Source organism: Cryptomeria japonica, chromosome 10 (assembly GCF_030272615.1).
Source record: "Cryptomeria japonica chromosome 10, Sugi_1.0, whole genome shotgun sequence".
NCBI classification, from domain to species: Eukaryota; Viridiplantae; Streptophyta; class Pinopsida; order Cupressales; family Cupressaceae; genus Cryptomeria; species Cryptomeria japonica.
The window spans coordinates 829,796,368-829,817,665 of NC_081414.1; the positions used below are offsets into that span (position 1 = coordinate 829,796,368).

General features: G+C 33.8%; 1 protein-coding gene across 1 annotated transcript; it reads right to left on the minus strand.

Annotated features, from left to right (window-relative positions):
• Nucleotides 1–17,316: 17,316 nt before the first annotated feature.
• LOC131076840 (probable polyamine transporter At3g13620) lies at nucleotides 17,317–20,373 on the minus strand. Its single transcript, XM_058014176.2, has 2 exons — nucleotides 20,182–20,373; nucleotides 17,317–19,114 (listed from the first exon to the last, which is right to left on the minus strand). Exon 2 carries the CDS (start codon nucleotides 19,032–19,034, stop codon nucleotides 17,592–17,594), a length of 1,443 nt encoding a protein of 480 aa, XP_057870159.2. The 5' UTR covers nucleotides 19,035–19,114; nucleotides 20,182–20,373; the 3' UTR covers nucleotides 17,317–17,591.
• Between the last annotated feature and the right edge of the window lie 925 nt (nucleotides 20,374–21,298).

Genomic DNA, 21,298 nt, shown 5'->3' on the forward strand with positions numbered 1-21,298 from the left:
CTAAAATTATAGAACTTTTGCAATTTCTAAAGGATCAATCAATAACCCTCTTCAATTATTATTCCATTAAAATGTTCACTTGTACAATAGAGATTAATATTGAAATGTGGATTCTTAAATACATGCAAGTAATTGTTTGGCACAAAAAAAATCCAAGAATTTAATTGTCAAATATCCTAAAGACTTAGCATGAAATTATAATTAAAATAATGATAACTTGATATTTAAAAATGAGCATAACAAAAATGTGAGATCCAAAATATTGAACTTACAAATAAAAACTTAATGGTAGAAAAATATAAATGATGATATCACAAAATAAGAATAGATATATAAGAATAAATTCTTACTTAAGCCTTGTTTCAAAATATAACATTGGATCTCTATTAAATTATACAAATATTTCTTTTACTTTGCAAAATATTCCCACATGAAGAAAAAATCCATACTTTAATATTTTTTTTTGACAAAGCATAATTTGTGGAAAAATATATTGAGTTGTACCATTACAAGGCTTATCTTCTTGCCTCTAACTTTGAATATTTTCTTCCAAGTAATATTATGTTAACCACATGAGATAAAATCTAGAAGGGGAATTTTGAGGCTTGGAAAATCATCCCCAAGGCAAAAATTATGGGCCAATAATACAAATCAACATTGTCCAAGATGAAAGAAGCAATTTGAAGGTGCTAAGAAGACCAAGAATTGCTAACCAAAAACCTATCCAAAGATTTTTCAATGATTTCATCCTCAATTCTTTGATTATTTGAAGTAAAGGAGTTATTTTAAGGAGGATTGTCCATTAACTAAAGGTGATTGAATTTTTTAAGTGTAGAAGGAGAATAACCTATGAAGGGATAACACTTTATTGAAGTAACTTCAAATAATCCAAGGCTAATTCGAAGGAGAAGGTTCTCTATTAACATGCAAATCCTCCCAGACTTTAACTTTAACTTTAACTTTATATTGAAGTTCTAGGAAAGCATAAAAATTAGTGATTTAGACATGAAAATTGCTATAAGTGAGAACCCCTTCTAAATAGAAACCATCATTTCAACTCAATAAATTATGTGGGAAAGAGTATCTCTAGTTCCAAGAACAAAGAATACCATTAGGTAGGTCAAGGGAAAAATAGCAATATTTCTCAATATTTGCTAATTCTATAACCAAACATTTTAGCATATTCTTTGGAAGTTTAATTTTCTAAATTACCAACATAAAAGGATTAAGTTTTTTAAACATTTTTTAAACAACATTGGTTTTAAGTCTTCTACCAAGCCATCATGCATTCTAGGAAATAATCATGATTGGAATGAATGAGGAAGGGATTGAACTAGTTGATTTAGCACGCATGAAACCAAAAGATAATTCCTAAAATATTAGATTTATCATATCCATATTATATGTTACCTTGAGTACCTCTTATCCACCTATTATTCATTATACTCTATTGAATATCCACAACTCTAGTAGAAGAATATTGTTTCTTATTTTCTTTCAAATATTTTGATTTCAATTTATCTTTTAGATGAAAAATAGAATGATGTTGTTCTTAATAAATGTCCACAACACTTGGGTATCAGGCACATTTTCAAGCTTATCAAAGATTAGAAGAATCTCTTAAATCTCAAAAGTTCAAGAATTATTAGGAATGGAAAGAAGGATTTGGGTAGAAACAATAGAGTTGCTAATGCAGGAGCATCGAGACATTATAGCTCTTTTAATTTTTTATTTGGAGTTCTGTTAACTTTTGTCTCTACTAAGTGGATCAATTCAATTTTGAGGAAGTTGGATTAACGATTAGAAGGAATGGACAGTTGGAAGAAGAAGAAGAGATTGAAAGATGTTGAAAATTAATTGCAGCGAATAAAATTCAATGAATTGCAAAACAAGGAAGGACAACACAAAATGTGAAAAGATGACAACATATGAATTGGCTAAGAAGGAGGTCGATGGAATGTGTAATCATAACCATTTTGCAGATGGGATACGATATAAAAGAGGGGTTGTGACCAAGGAAGAAATCAACCAATTATGATGTCAGTGTGGGTATCGCCCAAGAGTGGCCACATAGAAGCAGTATCAAGGCTAAATCATATAGAAGAAGAGCCAGGTGGAAAACAGGTCGAACAAAACAGGACTGAATAGGGGAGAAGTCTGTGTAAAAGGATAATTTCCAGAAAGAAATGTATGAATCAGTTGGAATAAGGTTTTGAGCTAAAGAAAGCAGGAGTTCAAGTGTGACAGAAGTGACGGGAAGTAGTGTGGTCGAATAGGTTTAAGGTTAATGTTATATCATTTGTTTATAATCATCTTGACATGCTGCAGAAATAAAGTATTCATTGTGTTTTTTGTCTTAGAATTAATAATAAAATTATCTTTGTGTCGTTCAATATGTTTTTTTGTTTTTATTGATAAAAGTGGATGAACCACTAAAATTATATTAAATATTTATATAGTTTTTACATGGTGTCTAGTTCAATGAGCACTGAAGGGAAAGAACCAGTAAGAAAACCCTTTAGTATTGCTCAAGAGAACAAAAGCCTATCTACCCATTACAAAAGCCCATAGGCATCCCAAAAAAAAAACTCCCAGTTACATAGCCAACCGCATTAGATATAAAGGAAGCTGTGAGAGCCAGTGAAGAAGAGAACATCCCAAAATGAAGCCACTGCTGCCTAAACATAAACAGTGTCATCACCCAAAAAACCAATCTATCTATACACCAGTTATTATGCTATATTATAGAATTCAGTTATTTATTATTTAGTTTCCTGACACTATCATGATAGGAAACCTGTAGAAACTTGCCATTGTTTAAAATGATAGCATATGTGTTTGGGTGTGAGCCACCACGTGATATCCATGTGTAGATGTGTGAGGAGTGTTGCCATTACTTACTTGACACCAAAGGATCATGTTGTGCATTAGCAATAGCAATAAGCATATTCAAAAACTTCTTAGAAAGTGGAAGATCTTATTCAATATAATCTTGTTGCTTATTGAAAATATTTTTAGCCTACAACTAAGCATTACTTTCTTGATTTTACATTATTTCACCATTCCCCTAATTTTATACCATCATTTCATATGTTTTTTATTCTAATCATCCTAAAATTTAATAGGTATTTCTTCCATAATATTTTTTTATTTTATTTTGAGTAGTAACTTTATTCTCCATGGGATGTGTATGATGGTTTTATTCTCTCTAAGATGGAGAAATCTTAAAAACAAACTTCATAATGATGGCATGCCCTATATTTGAAAGAAATGGCTTCATAATAAAGGTTTCAATTCCAAACATTATCTCCCACATGAATTTTAAGATCCTTTGGCAAGGGATTATCTCAATTTAGTTCAACATAGATATAGGCATAACTTGAGATATTCTTCCTTAATAATCTATGAAGTATCTAAATAAGCACACAATGAATTACCCAAAGAGTTTAAGCATTCATATTTCCAAAAAAATAATGGAAGAATAAATAAATGAAACCAAAATAGAACTTTAGAAGAGAGTTTCATTATCAAGATAAAATGTAGATGTCAGGGTTCATGAAAATTCCAAAATGCTTGAAGAAATAAGGACCTCCTTCAAAAATTCAAGCACAATTGACAATAATATTAAAAACATATATCCATTGACAACCATGGTAATCTCCATATCTCCTTTGATCAATCAAGATCTATATGTGATGCAGGAGCATCTTAGACTCAAAGCAATCTGCATCAACTATGCATAAGTTGTTGAATCTTGATTTCCCTTGACAGAAAAAAAGGGTGATATCATGAAAGGCATGTTGATAAACTATTGGCATATTTTTATTAATAATGCTATCGTGCCTCATCTGCATAATGTTCAATGAAATTTATGATGTTTACAACCACATAATGACTTGGCATCAACTTACCTAGCATTCTTGCATGAGACTCTATTGTGGACTTGAAATGTTTTAAAATCTCATTTTATATTTTGGTTTCTTAAGTGGTAAAAGAAAAAGAATAAACAACAGTGTTTTATTTTGTTGCACAAACCTAGAAGGTGCTGCCATGGGTAATTTGGAGGTTGTAACAGTGATTTTTCTATTTCAGATTTTTACAGAGCAGTAAAAAATTGCAAAATGGTTTTCTCTTTTGTAAGAAGAGATGAGCAAGAATAAAGAGTTTAATGGTTCTTTTTTGACGGTCATGTAACTATTTTTTTTTAAGATAACAAAAGTTTTACAAGTGGTTTATATGCTATAAACAAGAGATTCGTTGTTCATACGGATTTCAGTTTTCTACAGCAGATTTATAACTATTTTTTAAATGTTATACAAAAATCGTGTTTCTGTTTAGAAACCCTAACTAATACAGTTACCCTATTTTCGAAGGTATATTTGGAAGGTTGTTTTTCGAACAATTTTGATTTTAAAAAAATAGTTCATTTCAGTTTTTGAACTGATTCTACATCTTTGGGCATTTATACGTATCATGGCTGTGACATTTTAAAAAGCATGAGTGTGAAGAGAAAAAAAAATAAAAGGCAGGGAAAACTGTGCGTTACTTGTTGTGATCAGTGAAAAAGATTGAAAGGGTTTTTCATTGCATATTGTGAAAACTTTGTTTTCAGAAGTTCAATGTGAATTTGATTTTGGAAATTAAGGGCAGAAAGGAAATTATTCCATTTCATACAAATAACAGAGTATACAGAGTATGTGATTTCTTTGGACTTTATAGCAGTATATTTGTAAAACGAAATTGTTTCAGTTATACTCTTATAATCTCAAAGTTGCATAGGTATATTTCTGCAATTATGATGTGGTTGGTGCTGCTTGAAGACAATGTACAGAGTTGGTGCTCATTGTTATAATAAAAAGGATCTTTACGAGTGGTTTTTCTACCCCAAGAGGGTTTTTCAAAAATCTTTCTGTCGTGTGTCAAAATTTTTCCATTAGTTTCATGCTCTGATATGTTGGATTATTTCATTTGTTTTGCATTGTGCTAATTCATACAATTGTACTTGTATATCTGTAAGTTCCATGTTACTGTGTCATTTATAAAATTAAATGTTATTTACTTCATTTCTGAAATTTCAACTTTGCTGATTTAAAGGCATTCTTTTCAGTTCATTAGTTTGATCATATCAGTATTTATACTTAAGAGAAACTATTTTGTTATGTTTGGTTTACACTCAACAAGGTTCTTTGTCAAAACTTCTTGTATGAGTTAAGTTCTCAGACTCTAATTCACCCCCAACCCACCCCTCTTAGAGTCAATTCACTTCCAACAAGTGGTATCAGAGCGTAGGATCCCTCCATATAGGTCTTTCCTAGGGATTGTTCCTGGTTGTTTGGAAGTTCAAATGGCTAAAAATCAAGAAGGTGCTTCACTTTCTAGAGCTCCTCCTTTTGATGGCACCGATTATGTGTTCTGGAGAATTCGAATGGAAACATATTTGATCTCTGTTGATCTTAATGTGTGGAATATTGTTATAACTAAGTAGGAATAATATCAGGTTATTGGTAACATGGATGCAAGGATTTTGACCAGAAGAAGAGCAAAAACTACTGAACAAGCTCAAATAGCTGAGCACTATTGTTTGGTAACTGATTTTGAACCTAAAAATGTTTTTGATGCTTTATCCGATCAATGTTGGTTAAATGCTATGAAAGATGAAATTAATCAAATAGAAAAGAATCAAACATGGGTGTTAGTGCCTAGGCCAGATGATAAAAATGTGATAGGAGGAAAATGGGTGTTTTGAAATAAGCTTGATGAATTTGGACAGATTGTTAGAAATAAAGCACGTTTTGTTTGTAAGGGTTATGCACAACAGGAAGGGATAGACTTTGGTGAAACATTTGCACCTGTAGCTAGATTAGAATCAATCATAATATTTCTTGCATACTCATTCTATAAAAATTTTAAATTTTACCAGATGGATGTCAAAACTGCTTTTCTCAATGGCTATCTTGATGAAGAAGTTTATATGGAACAACCAGAAGGTTTTGAATATGCAGATAAACCTGATTATGTGTACAAATTAAAAAAGGCACTCTATGGCCTTAAACAAGCTCCAAGAGCTTGGTACTCCAGATTGGATGCTCATCTTACAAGAAATGAATTTACTAAAGGAGGAGTGGACATCAATTTGTATGTTAAGGTCACAGGTAATGACATTCTAATTGTTGAAGTATATGTGGATGACATTATTTTTTGCTACAATAATGATTCCTTGTCTAAAAAATTTTCTAAAATCATGGAATCTGAATTTGAAATGTCCATGTTGGGTGAATTAACCTTCTTCCTTGGTCTTCAAGTAATGCAGCTTAAACAAGGCATTTTTCTGTCACAAACTAAATATGCCAAAGAAATGCTTAAGAAGTTTAACATGACAGACTGCAAACCAGTTAGCACTCCAATGGAAACTAGTTGTAAATCATCTAAGTTTGAGACTCACCTAAGGTAAATCAATTAGAGTATAGATCAATGATAGGCAGTTTGTTATATTTGACAGCATCTAGACCAGATTTGATGTTTGCAGTATGCTTGGTTTCACGTTTTCAATCTGCACCAAAACAATCTCATTTGAATGTTGTGAAACGAATTGTCAAGTATATTAAGGGTACTTTAGACTATGGTTTATGGTATCCTCAAAATAATGATTTCACTCTTGTTGGTCTCATTGATTTTGATTGGGCTGGCTTTATAGATGATCATAAGAGCACCAGTGGTGTTGCCTTCTTTCTAGGTGACTGTCTTGTTGCCTGGCACAACAAAAAGCAAGATTGTGTTACTTTGTCCACTGTAGAATCTGAATACATTGCTACCACTGCATGTTGTACATAACTGATATGGATGTCCCACCAAATTGCTGATATGGGTATTTCTGTTGCTAAGTCTATTTCATTTTTTTATGACAATACAAGTGCTATTAGTCTTTCCAAAAATCTTGTTATGCATTCTCGCACTAAACATGTTGCTATCAAATTACATTTTCTGCGAGACCAAGTGTTGGCTAATGAGTTTCAGCTTTTGTATGTGCCTTCTCAGGCACAAGTGGCTGATATTTTTACCAAAGTTGTATCCAAAGAAACAATTGAAAGGCTTCAAGAAAGGTTGGGAGTTCTCTCTCAATATGGTATTCTCACTTTGTGCACAAATTGAGGGGGAGCTTTGCTCCTCTAGGAGCCATCTGTTGCTTTGCCCTTTGTCCTTGAGACAAAAAGGGGGAGAAACAAACATCATTGACAGTTACATTTGGATTTCTTTATACATGATACACAATGATATTTATGGTACAGTGAGTATGCTGGTTATGAGATTCAGGTCAATGATGGCATGTTTTTTGTTTTGTTTTTTGCCATCAAGGACAAAGGGGGAGTTTGTTAACTCTTGATTTCCCTTGACGGAAAAAAAGGGTGATATCATGAAAGGCATGTTGATAAACTATTGGCATATTTTTATTAATAATGCTATCGTGCCTCATCTGCATAATGTTCAATGAAATTTATGATGTTTACAGCCACGTAATGACTTGGCATCAACTTACCTAGCATTCTTGCATGAGACTCTATTGTGGACTTGAAATGTTTTAAAATCTCATTTTATATTTTGGTTTCTTAAGTGGTAAAAGAAAAAGAATAAACAACAGTGTTTTATTTTGTTGCACAAACCCTAGAAGGTGCTGCCATGGGTAATTTGGAGGTTGTAACAGTGATTTTTCTATTTCAGATTTTTACAGAGCAATAAAAAATTGCAAAATGGTTTTCTCTTTTGTAAGAAGAGATGAGCAGGAATAAAGAGTTTAATGGTTCTTTTTTGACGGTCATGTAACTATTTTTTTTTAAGATAACAAAAGTTTTACAAGTGGTTTATATGCTATAAACAAGAGATTCGTTGTTCATACGGATTTCAGTTTTCTACAGCAGATTTATAACTATTTTTTAAATGTTATACAAAAATCGTGTTTCTGTTTAGAAACCCTAACTAATACAGTTACCCTATTTTCGAAGGTATATTTGGAAGGTTGTTTTTCGAACAATTTTGATTTTAAAAAAATAGTTCATTTCAGTTTTTGAACTGATTCTACATCTTTGGGCATTTATACATATCATGGCTATGACATTTTAAAAAGCATGAGTGTGAAGAGAGAAAAAATAAAAGGCAGGGAAAACTGTGCGTTACTTGTTGTGATCAGTGAAAAAGATTGAAAGGGTTTTTCATTGCATATTGTGAAAACTCTATTTTCAAAAGATCAGTGTGAATTTGATTTTGGAAATCAAGGGCAGAAAGGAAATTATTGTATTTCATACAAATAACAGAGTATACAGAGTATGTGATTTCTTTGCACTTTATAGCAGTATATTTGTAAAAGGAAATTGTTTCAATTGTACTCTTATAATCTCAATGTTGCACAAGTATATTTCTACAATTATGATGTGGTTGGTGCTGCCTGAAGATAGTGTATCGAGTTGGTGCTCATTGTTATAATAAAAAGGATCTTTATGAGAGGTTTTTCTACCCCAAGAGGGTTTTCCACTCATGAAATCTTTGTGTCGTGTGTCAAAAATTTTCCATTAGTTTCATGCTCTGATATGTTGGATTATTTCATTTGTTTTGCATTGTGCTAATTCATACAATTGTAGTTTTATATCTGCAAAATCCATGTTATTGTGTCATTTATAAAATTAAATGTTATTTACTTCATTTCTAAAATTTCAACTTTGCTGATTTAAAGGCGTTCTTTTCAGTTCATTAGTTTGATCATATCAATATGTATACTTAAGAGAAACTATTTTGTTATGTTTGGTTTAAACTCAACAAGGTTCTCTGTCAAAACTTCTTGTATGAGTTAAGTTCTTAGACTCTATTTCACCCCCCCTCTTAGAGTCAATTCACTTCCAACAAGTGGTATCAGAGCGTAGGATCCCTCCATATAGGTCTTTCTTAGGGATTGTTCCTGGTTGTTTGGAAGTTAAAATGGCTCAAAATCAAGAAGGTGCTTCACTTTCCAGAGCTCCTCTTTTTGATGGCACTGATTATGTGTTCTGGAGAATTTGAATGGAAATATATTTGATCTTTGTTGATCTTAATGTGTGGAATATTATTACAACTAAGTATAAAGTTCCTGATATTATTCCTACAGACCCTAATGATAAAACAAAATATGAATTAAATGCTAGGGCCAAACATGCAATCCTATGTGGTCTTACAAAGGATGTGTTTGTAAAGGTCATGCATTGTAAGTCTGCCCATGGGATTTGGGATAAACTAGAAACAATTTATCAAGGAGATAAAAAAGTAAAAGAATCAAAGATTCTCACACTCAAAAATCAATTTGAGGCATTGAGAATGAAAGATGATGAAACTATTGCAAGCTATTTTCTAAGAATTGATAAGATAGTAAACTCTAGAAGAGGTCTTGGTGAAACAGTTGATGAACAAGATGTTGTTAGAAAAGTCATTAGAACCTTATTGCCAAAATTTGAAACTAAGGTTTCAACCTTAGAAGAAAAGAAAAGCTTTTATGAGAATTGGCAGCAATTCCTCTACTTCAAAAGAAACAACTTTTAGAGTAAAAAAGAAAGAAGAACCTGATAGCGAATCTGAACTTTCAGATGCTATTGAAGCTCTACTTGTTAGAAAGTTGAAAAATAAATATAAGGGTAAATTACCCTTCAAATGTTTTCATTGTGGGAAAACTCGACACTTTGCTACTCAATGTCCTCTAAGTGATCTAAATAGCAAAGAAGAAAAACCAGAAAAATTCTACAAAAAGAAAATGTGGAATCCTAAAAGGAAATTCAATACCTTTAAGAAAAAGAATAGTCTCTTCACAAAAGAAGACTCTGAAGGAGAATCAGATGATCCACCTTGTGAAGGAGATGAGACACTATTTATGGCAGAAATAGAATCTTCTTCAACTAGCAAATCTGAAAAATCAATCTGTTCTAGACCAAGGTGAAATTGATCTTGAGGGAGAGTTACTCTGTGCTCCCAAAGAAATAAAAGATTAAAAAAATTAGTAGTCTCACGTGAAAGTTCAAATCAGATTCTACGAGTTGAATTGAATGACTCAAATTTAGCAAATGAAAATCTGAAATCTCTTCTTGAAGATAGAGATGAGAAAATCAAAGTCTTAGAACAACAAGTTTCTTCTCTGCAAAAACAAGTTGGTCAATATGAGAGAACTATGCATCTGAATGATATTCTTGATAAACAAAAATATCACAAAGATCTGACTGGTGTTGGTTTTTGTAAGGACAAAACAGAAAATTAGAATTTTAAGACAGCAAACAGAAATCCAACATATTCTCTTAATAGATCTTTTAGATTTTGTTTCTTCAATGGATATTTTTTTTATTGCAATAAATTTGGTCACAAGGTCAGTACTTGTAGATTTATAAAACATAGAACTCCTATGTTTGGACACAAACAAAATTATGGATTTTCAAATAGGGTAAAATGTTTTAAATGCAACAATTTTGGGCATACTACTAGACAATGTAAATCAAAACAAAGTAATGAAAACCAATGGAAACCTAAGTTTGTGTCTAGTACCGAGCAATCAATGTTGGTACAAACTGCACTTCTTTCCAATAGGAGAACCATGTGGGTGTTGGACAGTGGATGTTCTCACCATATGACAGGTAATAAGAATAAATTTCTTCATTTGGAAGATTATGATGGTGGACTTGTTAAATTTGGGGACAATTCAGGTATTCACATCAAAGGTAAAGGAACATTATTCTTAAATTATGACACTCCCATTAATGATGTATATTATGTTGAGGGTTTAAAACACAACCTTCTTAGTGTCAGTCAAATATGTGATAGTGGGTATAATGTATCTTTTAGTTCTCAAGGTTGCACTATCACAAAATGTTCTGGAAGGGTTGTTGCTACTGGATTGAGAACCTCTGGTAATATTTACAATCTACTTGATTCCACTGATTATGAAAATCATAAAAGTATGTGTCTTGTGAGTCAGACTAAAGAAAATTGGCTTTGGCATAAACGTCTAGGTCATGTGAATTTTGACAATCTTGTGAGAATTAGTAAGAATCAAAATGTCAGAGGTCTACCTATTCTAAGCAAACCAACAAATGCAGCATGTAAAGAATGTCTTAAGGGAAAATAGACAAGGGTATCTTTTAAATCAAAAGAGCATTCTTCAACTAGGCCATTACAACTTGTACATACAGATTTATGTGGTCCTACAAGGACTCAATCAATCAATGGAGATACATATTTTATGCTCTTTGTTGATGATTATACTAGAATGGTCTAGGTTACTTTTTTGAAACACAAATCTGAAGCATTTGATAGATTTAAAGTTTTCAAGAAAATGGTAGAACGTGAATCAGATTTGAAATTAAGATGTTTAAGATCTGACAAAGGTGGTGAGTTTACATCACAGGAATTTGTGGATTACTATGAAAAACATGGAATCAAAAGGCAATATGCAGCTGCACGAATACCTCAGCCAAATGGAGTAGTTGAGCGTAAGAATAGGACAATGAAGGAGATGGCTCGTACAATGCTAAATGAAGCCAATTCACCAAATAAACATTGGAAAGAGGTTGTTCATACAACAGTCTATATTTTGAATCGTGTGCAAATCAGAATAAAATCTACTTTTACTCCTTATGAACTCTGGTATGGTAAAGCAGCTTCCATTAAATATTTCAAAATATTTGGTTGCAAATGTTATATTAAGAGGGATGAAGAAAATCTAGGAAGTTTTGATACTAAGACTGATCAGGGTATCTTTCTTGGATACTCTACTCAGAGCAAAGCTTATAGATGTTTCAATAATAGGCTGAAGAAAATTGTTGAAACAATAAATGTGAGATTTGATGAGCAGTTTCTGTTAAGTAATGATTTGCAGGATGTTGAAGAAGATGCTCCAATAAAGCTTGATGAAGTTCCTAAATCTACGGAAACAGAAAAGAAAAATGAAATGAGCAAATCAAGATCTAATGAAGAGGATTCAAAGGCAGAAGATTCAAATGCAGAGGATTCAAATGCAGAAACAAGAATTCCTCACTATACTCCTTCAAGGATTATTGCAAAGAGACATCCTCAAAATCAGGTTATTGGTAACATGGATGCAGGGATTTTGACCGGAAGAAGAGCAAAAACTACTGAACAAGCTCAAATAGCTGAGCACTATTGTTTGGTAACTGATTTTGAACCTAAAAAATGTTTTTGATGCTTTATCCGTTCAATGCTGGTTAAATGCTATGAAAGATGAAATTAATCAAATAGAAAACAATCAAACATGGGTGTTAGTGCCTAGGCTAGATGATAAAAATGTGATAGGAGGCAAATGGGTGTTTAGAAATAAGCTTGATGAATCTCGGCAGATTGTTAGAAATAAAGCACGTTTTGTTTGTAAGGGTTATGCACAACAGGAAGGGATAGACTTTGGTGAAACATTTGCACCTGTAGCTAGATTAGAATCAATCAGAATATTTCTTGCATACTTTTGCTATAAAAATTTTAAAGTTTACCAGATGGATGTCAAAACTACTTTTCTCAATGGCTATCTTGACGAAGAATTTTATATGGAACAACCAGAAGGTTTTGAATATGCAGATAAACCTGATTATGTGTACAAATTAAAAAAGGCACTCTATTGCCTTAAACAAGCTCCAAGAGCTTGGTACTCCAGATTGGATGCTCATCTTACAGGAAATGAATTTACTAAAGGAGGAGTGGACATCAATTTGTATGTTAAGGTCGCAAGTAATGACATTCTAGTTTTTGAAGTATATGTGGATGACATTATTTTTGGCTGCAATAATGATTCCTTGTCTAAAACATTTTCTAAAATCATGGAATCTGAATTTGAAATGTCCATGTTGGGTGAATTAACCTTCTTCCTTGGTCTTCAAGTAATGCAGCTTAAACAAGGCATTTTTCTGTCACAAACTAAATATGCCAAAGAAATGCTTAAGAAGTTTAACATGACAGAATGCAAACCAGTTAGCACTCCAATGGAAACTGGTTGTAAATTATCTAAGTCTGATGACTCACTTGAGGTAAATCAATCAGAGTATAGATCAATGATAGGCAGTTTGTTATATTTGATTGCATCTAGACCAGATTTGATGTTTGCAGTATGTTTGGTTTCACGTTTTCAATCTGCACCAAAACAATCTCATTTGAATGTTGTGAAACGAATTGTCAAGTATATTAAGGGTACTTTAGACTATGGTTTATGGTATCCTCAAAATAATGATTTCACTCTCGTTGGTTACACTGATTCTGATTGGGTTGGCTGTATAGATGATCGTAAGAGCACCAATGGTGCTACCTTCTTTCTAGGTGACTGTCTTGTTGCCTGGCACAACAAAAAGCAAGACTGTGTTACTTTGTCCACTGCAGAATCTGAATACATTGTTGCCACTGCATGTTGTACATAATTGATATGGATGTCCCACCAAATTACTGATATGGGTATTTCTGTTGCTATTAGTCTTTCCAAAAATCTTGTTATGCATTCTCACACTAAACATGTTGCTATCAAATTAAATTTTCTGTGAGACCAAGTGTTGGCTAATGAGTTTCAGCTTTTGTATGTGCCTTGTCAGGCACAAGTGGCTGATATTTTTACCAAAGCTTTATCCAAAGAAACATTTGAAAGGCTTCGGGAAAAGTTGGGAGTTCTCTCTCAATCTTGTATTCTCACTTCGTGCACAAATTGAGGGGGAGCTTTGCTCCTCTAGCGGCCATTTGCTGCTTTGCCCTTTGTCCTTGAGACAAAAAGGGGGAGAAACAAACATCATTGGTAGTTATATTTGGATTTCTTTATACATGATACACAATGATATTTATGGTACAGTGAGTATGGTGGTTATGAGATTCAGGTCAATGATGCCATTTTTTATTTTTTTTGCCATCAAGGACAAAGGGGAGTTTGTTGACTCTTGATTGCCCTTGATGGAAAAAAGAAGGGTGACATCATGAAAAGCATGTTGATAAACTATTGGCATATTTTTATTAATAATGCTATCATGCCTCATCTGCATAATGTTCAGTGAAATTTATGATGTTTACAGCCACGTAATGACTTGGCATCAACTTACCTAGCATTCTTGCAGGAGACTCTATTGTGGACTTGAAATGTTTTAAAATCTCATTTTATATTTTGGTTTCTTAAGTGGTAGAAGAAAAAGAATAAACAATAGTGTTTTATTTTGTTGCACAAACCCTAGAAGGTGCCGCCATGGGTAATTTGGAGGCTGTAACAGTGATTTTTCTATTTCAGATTTTTACAGAGCAGTAAAAAATTGCAAAATGTTTTTCTCTTTTGTAAAAAGAGATGAGCAGGAATAAAGAGTTTAATGGTTCTTTTTTTTACGGTCATGTAAGTATTTTTTTTTAAGATAACAAAAGTTTTACAAGTGTTTTATATGCTATAAACAAGAGATTCGTTGTTCATATGGATTTCAGTTTTCTGGAGCAGATTTATAACTATTTTTAAAATGTTATACAAAAATCGTGTTTCTGTTTAGAAACCCTAACTAATACAGTTACCCTACTTTCAAAGGTATATTTGGAAGGTTGTTTTTCAAATAGTTTTGATTTTAAAAAAAATAGTTCATTTCAGTTTTTGAACTGATTCTACATCTTTGGGCATTTATACATATCATGGCTGTGACATTTTAAAAAGTGTGTGTGTGAAGAGAAAAAAAATAAAAGGCAGGGAAAATTGTGCATTACTTGTTGTGATCAGTGAAAAAGATTGAAAGGGTTTTTCATTGCATATTGTGAAAACTCCGTTTTTCAGAAGTTCAGTGTGAATTTGATTTTGGAAATCAAGGGCAGAAAGGAAATTATTGTATTTCATACAAATAATGGAGTATACAGAGTATGTGATTTCTCTGCACTTTATAGCAGTATATTTGTAAAAGGAAATTGTTTCAGTTGTACTCTTATAATCTCAAAGTTGCACAAGTATATTCCTGCAATTATGATGTGGTTTGTGTTGCTTGAAGACAGTGTACAGAGTTGGTTCTCATTGTTATAATAAAAAGGATCTTTATGAGTGGTTTTTCTACCCCAAGATGGTTTTCTACTCATGAAATCTTTGTGTCTTGTGTCAAAAGTTTTCCATTAGTTTCATGCTCTGATATGTTGGATTATTTCATTTGTTTTGCATTGTGCTAATTCATACAATTGTAGTTTTATATCTGCAAGTTTCATGTTACTGTGTCATTTATAAAATTAAATATTATTTACTTCATTTCTAAAATTTCAACTTTGCTGATTTAAAGGCATTCTTTTTAGTTCATTAGTTTGATCATATCAGTATGTATACTTAAGAGAAACTATTTTGTTATGTTTGGTTTACACTCAACAAGGTTCTCTGTCAAAACTTCTTGTATGAGTTAAGTTCTTAGACTCTAATTCACTCCCTCTTAGAGTCAATTCACTTCCAACATAAGTTTCTCTCATTCTGGTGTTTTTGTTTTGGTTTGGGTTTGATCTCCGTATTGCTTGGTTCAGAGGTTTGTGTTTTCAAAATCAAGTTGGTTTGACCTAATCAAATCGAAGAGACTTCAAAATTCTCTACCTGATCGAGACTTGTCTTGTCAATGCTTTCTCACCAAAGTATTAGGGGAACACGAGAAATCTCGCACCAATGTTGGTAGGCCTCTTCGACAAGCTCCAGATTGCTTCATTGCGTTCTATCGGTGTGACTTGGACAGATGAATGAGACATCTTACATCTCTCCACGACAGAGGCTTTTCTCATTGATGGACTCATCGGCTCTCTCTTTGTTTGAGCACTTTGCTTCATCAAAGAGACTTGGGGAACTTTTTCTCAATAATCTTGTGTCTCTTCGATGGGTTCTTGATTGTGTGGAACCCCTTTTCAATATGGCCATGTCACTTTGGCATATTCTCTAGTAACATCGAGAAGAGTTTAAAAGTCTCTCATCGACTCTTGTTTGTCATGTCGATGGGCATCTGCGACACTCTGTTCTTCATCCTCATCGGAGATCGAGGAAACTTGAGAAGACTTTCACCGATGTGAGCAAGTCTCACTGATGGGTTTGTTTGTTTCCATCAGTGCTCTTCTTAGTGACATCGAGGAGACTTAAAAAGTCTCACTCTGATAGAGTCATGTCTCCTCGATGTGCTTTCCTTGGTCCATTAGAGTGGGCCCACACCTTTGACTGTTCTATTGATGAGACTCAAGATGACTCTCGCCAAAATGAACTTGTTTCATCGATGGTGGTTTTGGTGATGTTTCATGTGGGTGTGATAGTTGGGGAACCCTATTGACCGTTGGGCTTCCACTGTGGCATACAAAATGTGGATATTTTAGTTGGAATATGGTTAAGCCACTGTTGGTGGGGAATTGAATGGAAAGTGTTAGGAAATAGAGAGTTATTCTGAGATAGAGAAGAGGATATCGGAAGTGGTTGACATTGGAGGGAAATGTAATTTCTGATTGCTTAAGGGTACAAACCAAAATCAGGAATTATGGAATGTTGAATTCAAATTGTAAATACTTTTGTTGCATCATAATTTTATCAATAAAGATGTTTCTTTTCTTGTTGTTGTGAATTTGTTTTCTGTTGTGTACACATAAGTTGTGTGCTTGGGCTTATCTTTAGGCTCAACTACTCCAATATGTCGAATCCTCTAATATATGCATATTAATCTAATGTCCATGAACTTACAAATGAGAAAATGTACATAGAAAAACTAAATCTTTAGTCACAAAGTATAGATTACAAAAACTACAGGAATCTCCCTTCTTTAAGGAAGACATTGATTTATTTTACAACAATTAGAGTTTTCTTTTTCCTTAAATAATTGTTGTCTTTGAGTAAGATCTACATGAATATTTACATTGTACTAGCTTCCTTCATAGAATGATTAAAATAAACAGCACGTATAGCCTGTTTAAAAAAAAAATTAGAAGAATTGTGTGGACTAGCCATGAAAACCAAAAAAATGGGACAATTGAACTTATAGAGACAAAAATAAATAAAAATAAAAAAAGATATATGCCAACCCTACAACATGAAATATCCTCTGATTCTAATTCTTTCTCTTAATATACACAACTTTAATGTTACCTCTACTCCAAATATGCTCAAATTATGCTAGACACTTTCAAAATCATAAGCTAATATTTGCAGGAAGCCTAATAAGCCTTGTGAATCTAAACAATTGTAATTATTGAATATTACAAATCAACCAAACAATTACACAAACAAACTTACAAAACACTACAAAAATATATAATCTTCATTGATAAAAGTCTGATATAAAAATTTCAATAATATAATTTCTTTGAACACTTGAATCTGAACACATCTTGGTAGTAACGACAAGATTTGATCATGTAACAACTAGCACACACATACATGTGACTTAAATAACACACTCTAACCTTTGTTTAACTGACTAATGTGAAATCTCACCAGAAAAGACCCGGGACCCTGCACCATTTTCAATGTGATAATCAAAAACTCCAGAATATCACGCCTCCTATCGCAATCTTTCAGATTATTGGTCTAAAATAATTGGGCGGCAAATAAGTATTAACGCCTTCAACGAATGTACAGATCAGGTCTGGTGTTAAACGCTTCCATTGCTCTCTGTCTTCGCCTCTGTTTGATTCTCAGGCAAGCTTTGAAGCCTACTCACTTCCGTAACAGCAAACTCCATCCAATTCCTCTTCTTACAAACATTCATCAAAAGGTAGGCCAAAATGCCCACCACCGTCACGGAGAAACCGAGTACGTAGATAACCAATCTATTCTGAGCCATAACAAAGATGAGAAACGCCATGGGCATCGCGCATATGACAGTCAAGACGTGTATCCCGACGGGCACTCTGTAGGGCCTGCTCAGCTCGGGAAACTTGCGCCTCAGCCGCAGAAATGAAGCAAATTCAAGAAGCATCCCGCAGCTGTACACAAAATTTGCGGCTTTTACGATGGTTTCGAATTTGAGGTAGGAGAGGACAAGCGTGGCCCCAGCGGAGACAAGGAATCCCAACAAGGGTGTGTTGTAAGTAGAGCGTTTGGCCATGCAAGCAGGCAGGAGCCCAATCTTTGCCATCCCCAACAGCTGAAACGACGTGCTGCTCATCTGGGCTTCAAACAGCCCCACTGTGGACAACACAGCGCCGACTTCTATCCAGTATTTTAACCACGCACCCGCGATTTCTCCCGCAGCCTCGGCCAAGTACCCGTTGCTCCACGACTCCTTTTTCAACTCCAACGCCCCCGTAGCGGCTAGCAGGGGTACAATATACCCCACGCATGTCAGCAACCCCGCGCACAAGAGCGCCCGAGGGAACGTTCGCTGCGGGTGCTCTACCTCACCCGCCAGTGTGCTCACGCTGTCCCAGAAATTCAGATTCCAGAAGAAAGTCGTCCAGTCCACGCTGCCCTTGGGCCGCGCACCCCATCGCGAGGGCTTCAGCTTCGGAATGGAGAAGAAAAACATGATATAGAAGGGAATCAGTGACACTAGTCCGAGTGTAACCGCCGTCCAACCCACTATTGTGAGCCCCATGAAGTTGAGATAGCTCGATGCCAGCGTGTACACCAAAATTCCCACCATTCGGATGCTGCCATGCCCGAATGCTGGGAAGATGATCTTTAGGTAGTCCAGGCAGAGGGCCGGGTACGCCGCATTGCCAATGACGCCGTTGAGCCATTTCCACCATCCCATGAGAAACCCCCAGAACGGCCCGAATGCCGCTGTCGCCCACACCACATACCCGCCGTTGTCCGGGTACGCCGTCGCCAGCTCCGCCGTCAGCAGCGCCTCTGGTATACTCCACACAAACGGGAATATGATGAACCCCAGCAAAGCTACAAGTGGACCGCCTTTCTGTACCGCTGGCTCCTCGCCGAATGGCCCACCGGAGACTTCGAAGTAAATGAGGAATATCAAGTGGATGAGCTTCAATTTCTTCGATTTGGAAGAAGCTGATGATTGTTGGATGCCTGAAGACGTGCTGTGTCTTTCTGATTCTATTTCTACACTTGATCGCGAAAGTGGGGCCATTGAACGCACTTGTCGCGAGCTAACAGTAAAGTCAGCTTCAACTCCAGATGCTAACTAGTGGCTGGCATTACAGGTAAGGACTGCAATAATTCACATAGGAAATAATTTAGGCCCTTAATGTTCTTATTATTGAATCAAAATTATAAAGAATAATGAAAGTAACTTGATCTTAATTTTATAAGTAGAAATGAAGAATGATGAAAGTAGGGGAAAGGGAAATACTTGATCTTAAATCATTTGTGCTGCTCCTTAATGTTGGTATTATGTAATCGAAGCATAATTATAAAGAAAATGAAAGTAGGAGAAAGAGAAATACTTGATCTTAAATCTTATAAGTAGAAATGAAGAATAATGAAAATAGGGGAAAGGGAAATACTTGATCTATAAAGAATAATAAAAGTAGGGGAAAGAGAAATGCTTGATCTTAAATCTTATAAGTAGAAATGAACAATAATGAAAGTAGGGGAAAGGGAAATACTTGATCTTAAATCATTGCAGAATTATGAAGAATAATGAAAGTAGCGGAAAGAGAAATACTTGACCTTAAATTCTATAAATAGAAATGAAGAATAATGAAAGTAGTAGAAAGGGAAATACTTGATCTTAAATCATTTGTGCTGTTCCTTAATGTTGTTATTATTGAATCAAAGCATAATTATAAAGAGTAATAAAAGTAGGGGAAAGAAAAATACTCCATCTTAATTCCTATTAAGTAGAAATGAAAAAAGTAAAAGTAAAGTGTCTTTTATAGTCCATGATGCCAGCCATCTATGTATGGGTCTACAGATGGGTTAGAGCTCTATGGGACTACCTCATACTCCTTGTGGAAGGTACCTAACTGCACTGCAAACGAGGCGTACATACCTTACCTCCTTGTGGAATTTGAACTTGAGACCTCTCTTTCAGGAGCACAAGTTCTCCACCACTAAGCAAACTCAGGCTGTACTAATAGGCCAACTCAGACTGTACTTGAATAATAAGAAGAAATGACTCATGAAAGAAAGAAATCTCACTTACTGTATTTTGTTGAAATCCGTCCATAAATTTCGATTACTTTCAGTATGGATTTCGATTACTTTCAGTCATGATATAAACACATTTTATTTTAATACAAATGGGTGAAACCCTTTAGCTACTATTTACCTACCAAAAAGAAAAAAGAACAGCATTCTGAAACCCTAATCGGCTGGAGAAAAAGTTTCTTTCCACCATTTCTCAGCAACTCTTCAATCTGGCACGACATATGAGTATGCAAATTGCTTGGAGTTCTTAGGCACATTTATCTGAATCTGGTGCTGTACTTGAGAAAATTTTCCACAAAGTAATATACACCGCAGCTTCGTGAGGCTTGGCATATTATTATCCGATGTTGATACGTGCGACTGGAAAGTTTCTACGTTGTTAAAATGATAGACGTGTGAGTTACTCCTAATATTCTATGAAGTCTTGTAAGTTACTTCGAATAAAAAAATCAAACATTTTAGACTTGTTCATTACTTGGACATTAATATGATAAGGAACATTGTTGATATTTATATTATTTAAATAAACTAATATGTGGACATGTGAGATGTACAGTAGACTTGTTCATTGTTTTGATCTTACTATTATCTTAATTTTTTTTACTTATAAATTATTTAAAATAAATCAATATTTTGTGATGTTTATATGGTAAATTTATATTGATAGATATATTTATTTTTAGAAAAAATATGTAAAAATGTCAAGTTATATCATTTTTGACTTGTTCATTTCTATTGGATTTTTTATTAAATCAAAACATGTACTATTTTTTATTGATATTTTTATAAAATTAGAATAGGTATTTTTTATTTTTGTTGACATTATATTTATTACTTACTTTAAAAAGTTATTTATTATGTAATTATGTCAAGAATATTCTATTAGGGGGAGGTAAGAACCCGTGTACATAAAAACCTCCCCTTGAATCTCATTTACAAGTAATAAATCATTACCATTAATTATGAATATACTTTTGTTTATTAACTAATATATATTAAAAATAAACGTGGACATTAAGAAAGTTACAATTCTTGTACATGTTATTTTACTAAATTATATAATGGGATATAACATGAATGAGCTATATTAGACATAATCAATGCAAATATTATAATGATATATAATGGGATATAACAATAATGAAAAGAGAAATAAAAAGATTCTACAAAGAAGGGATATAACATGAATGAACTATATTAGACATAATCAATGCAAATATTATAATGATATATAATGGGACA

Coding starts and splice junctions, on each gene's coding strand:
- LOC131076840 (XM_058014176.2), bottom strand. CDS start 19,034: ATGGCCCCACTTTCGCGATCAAGTGTAGAAATAGAATCAGAAAGACAC.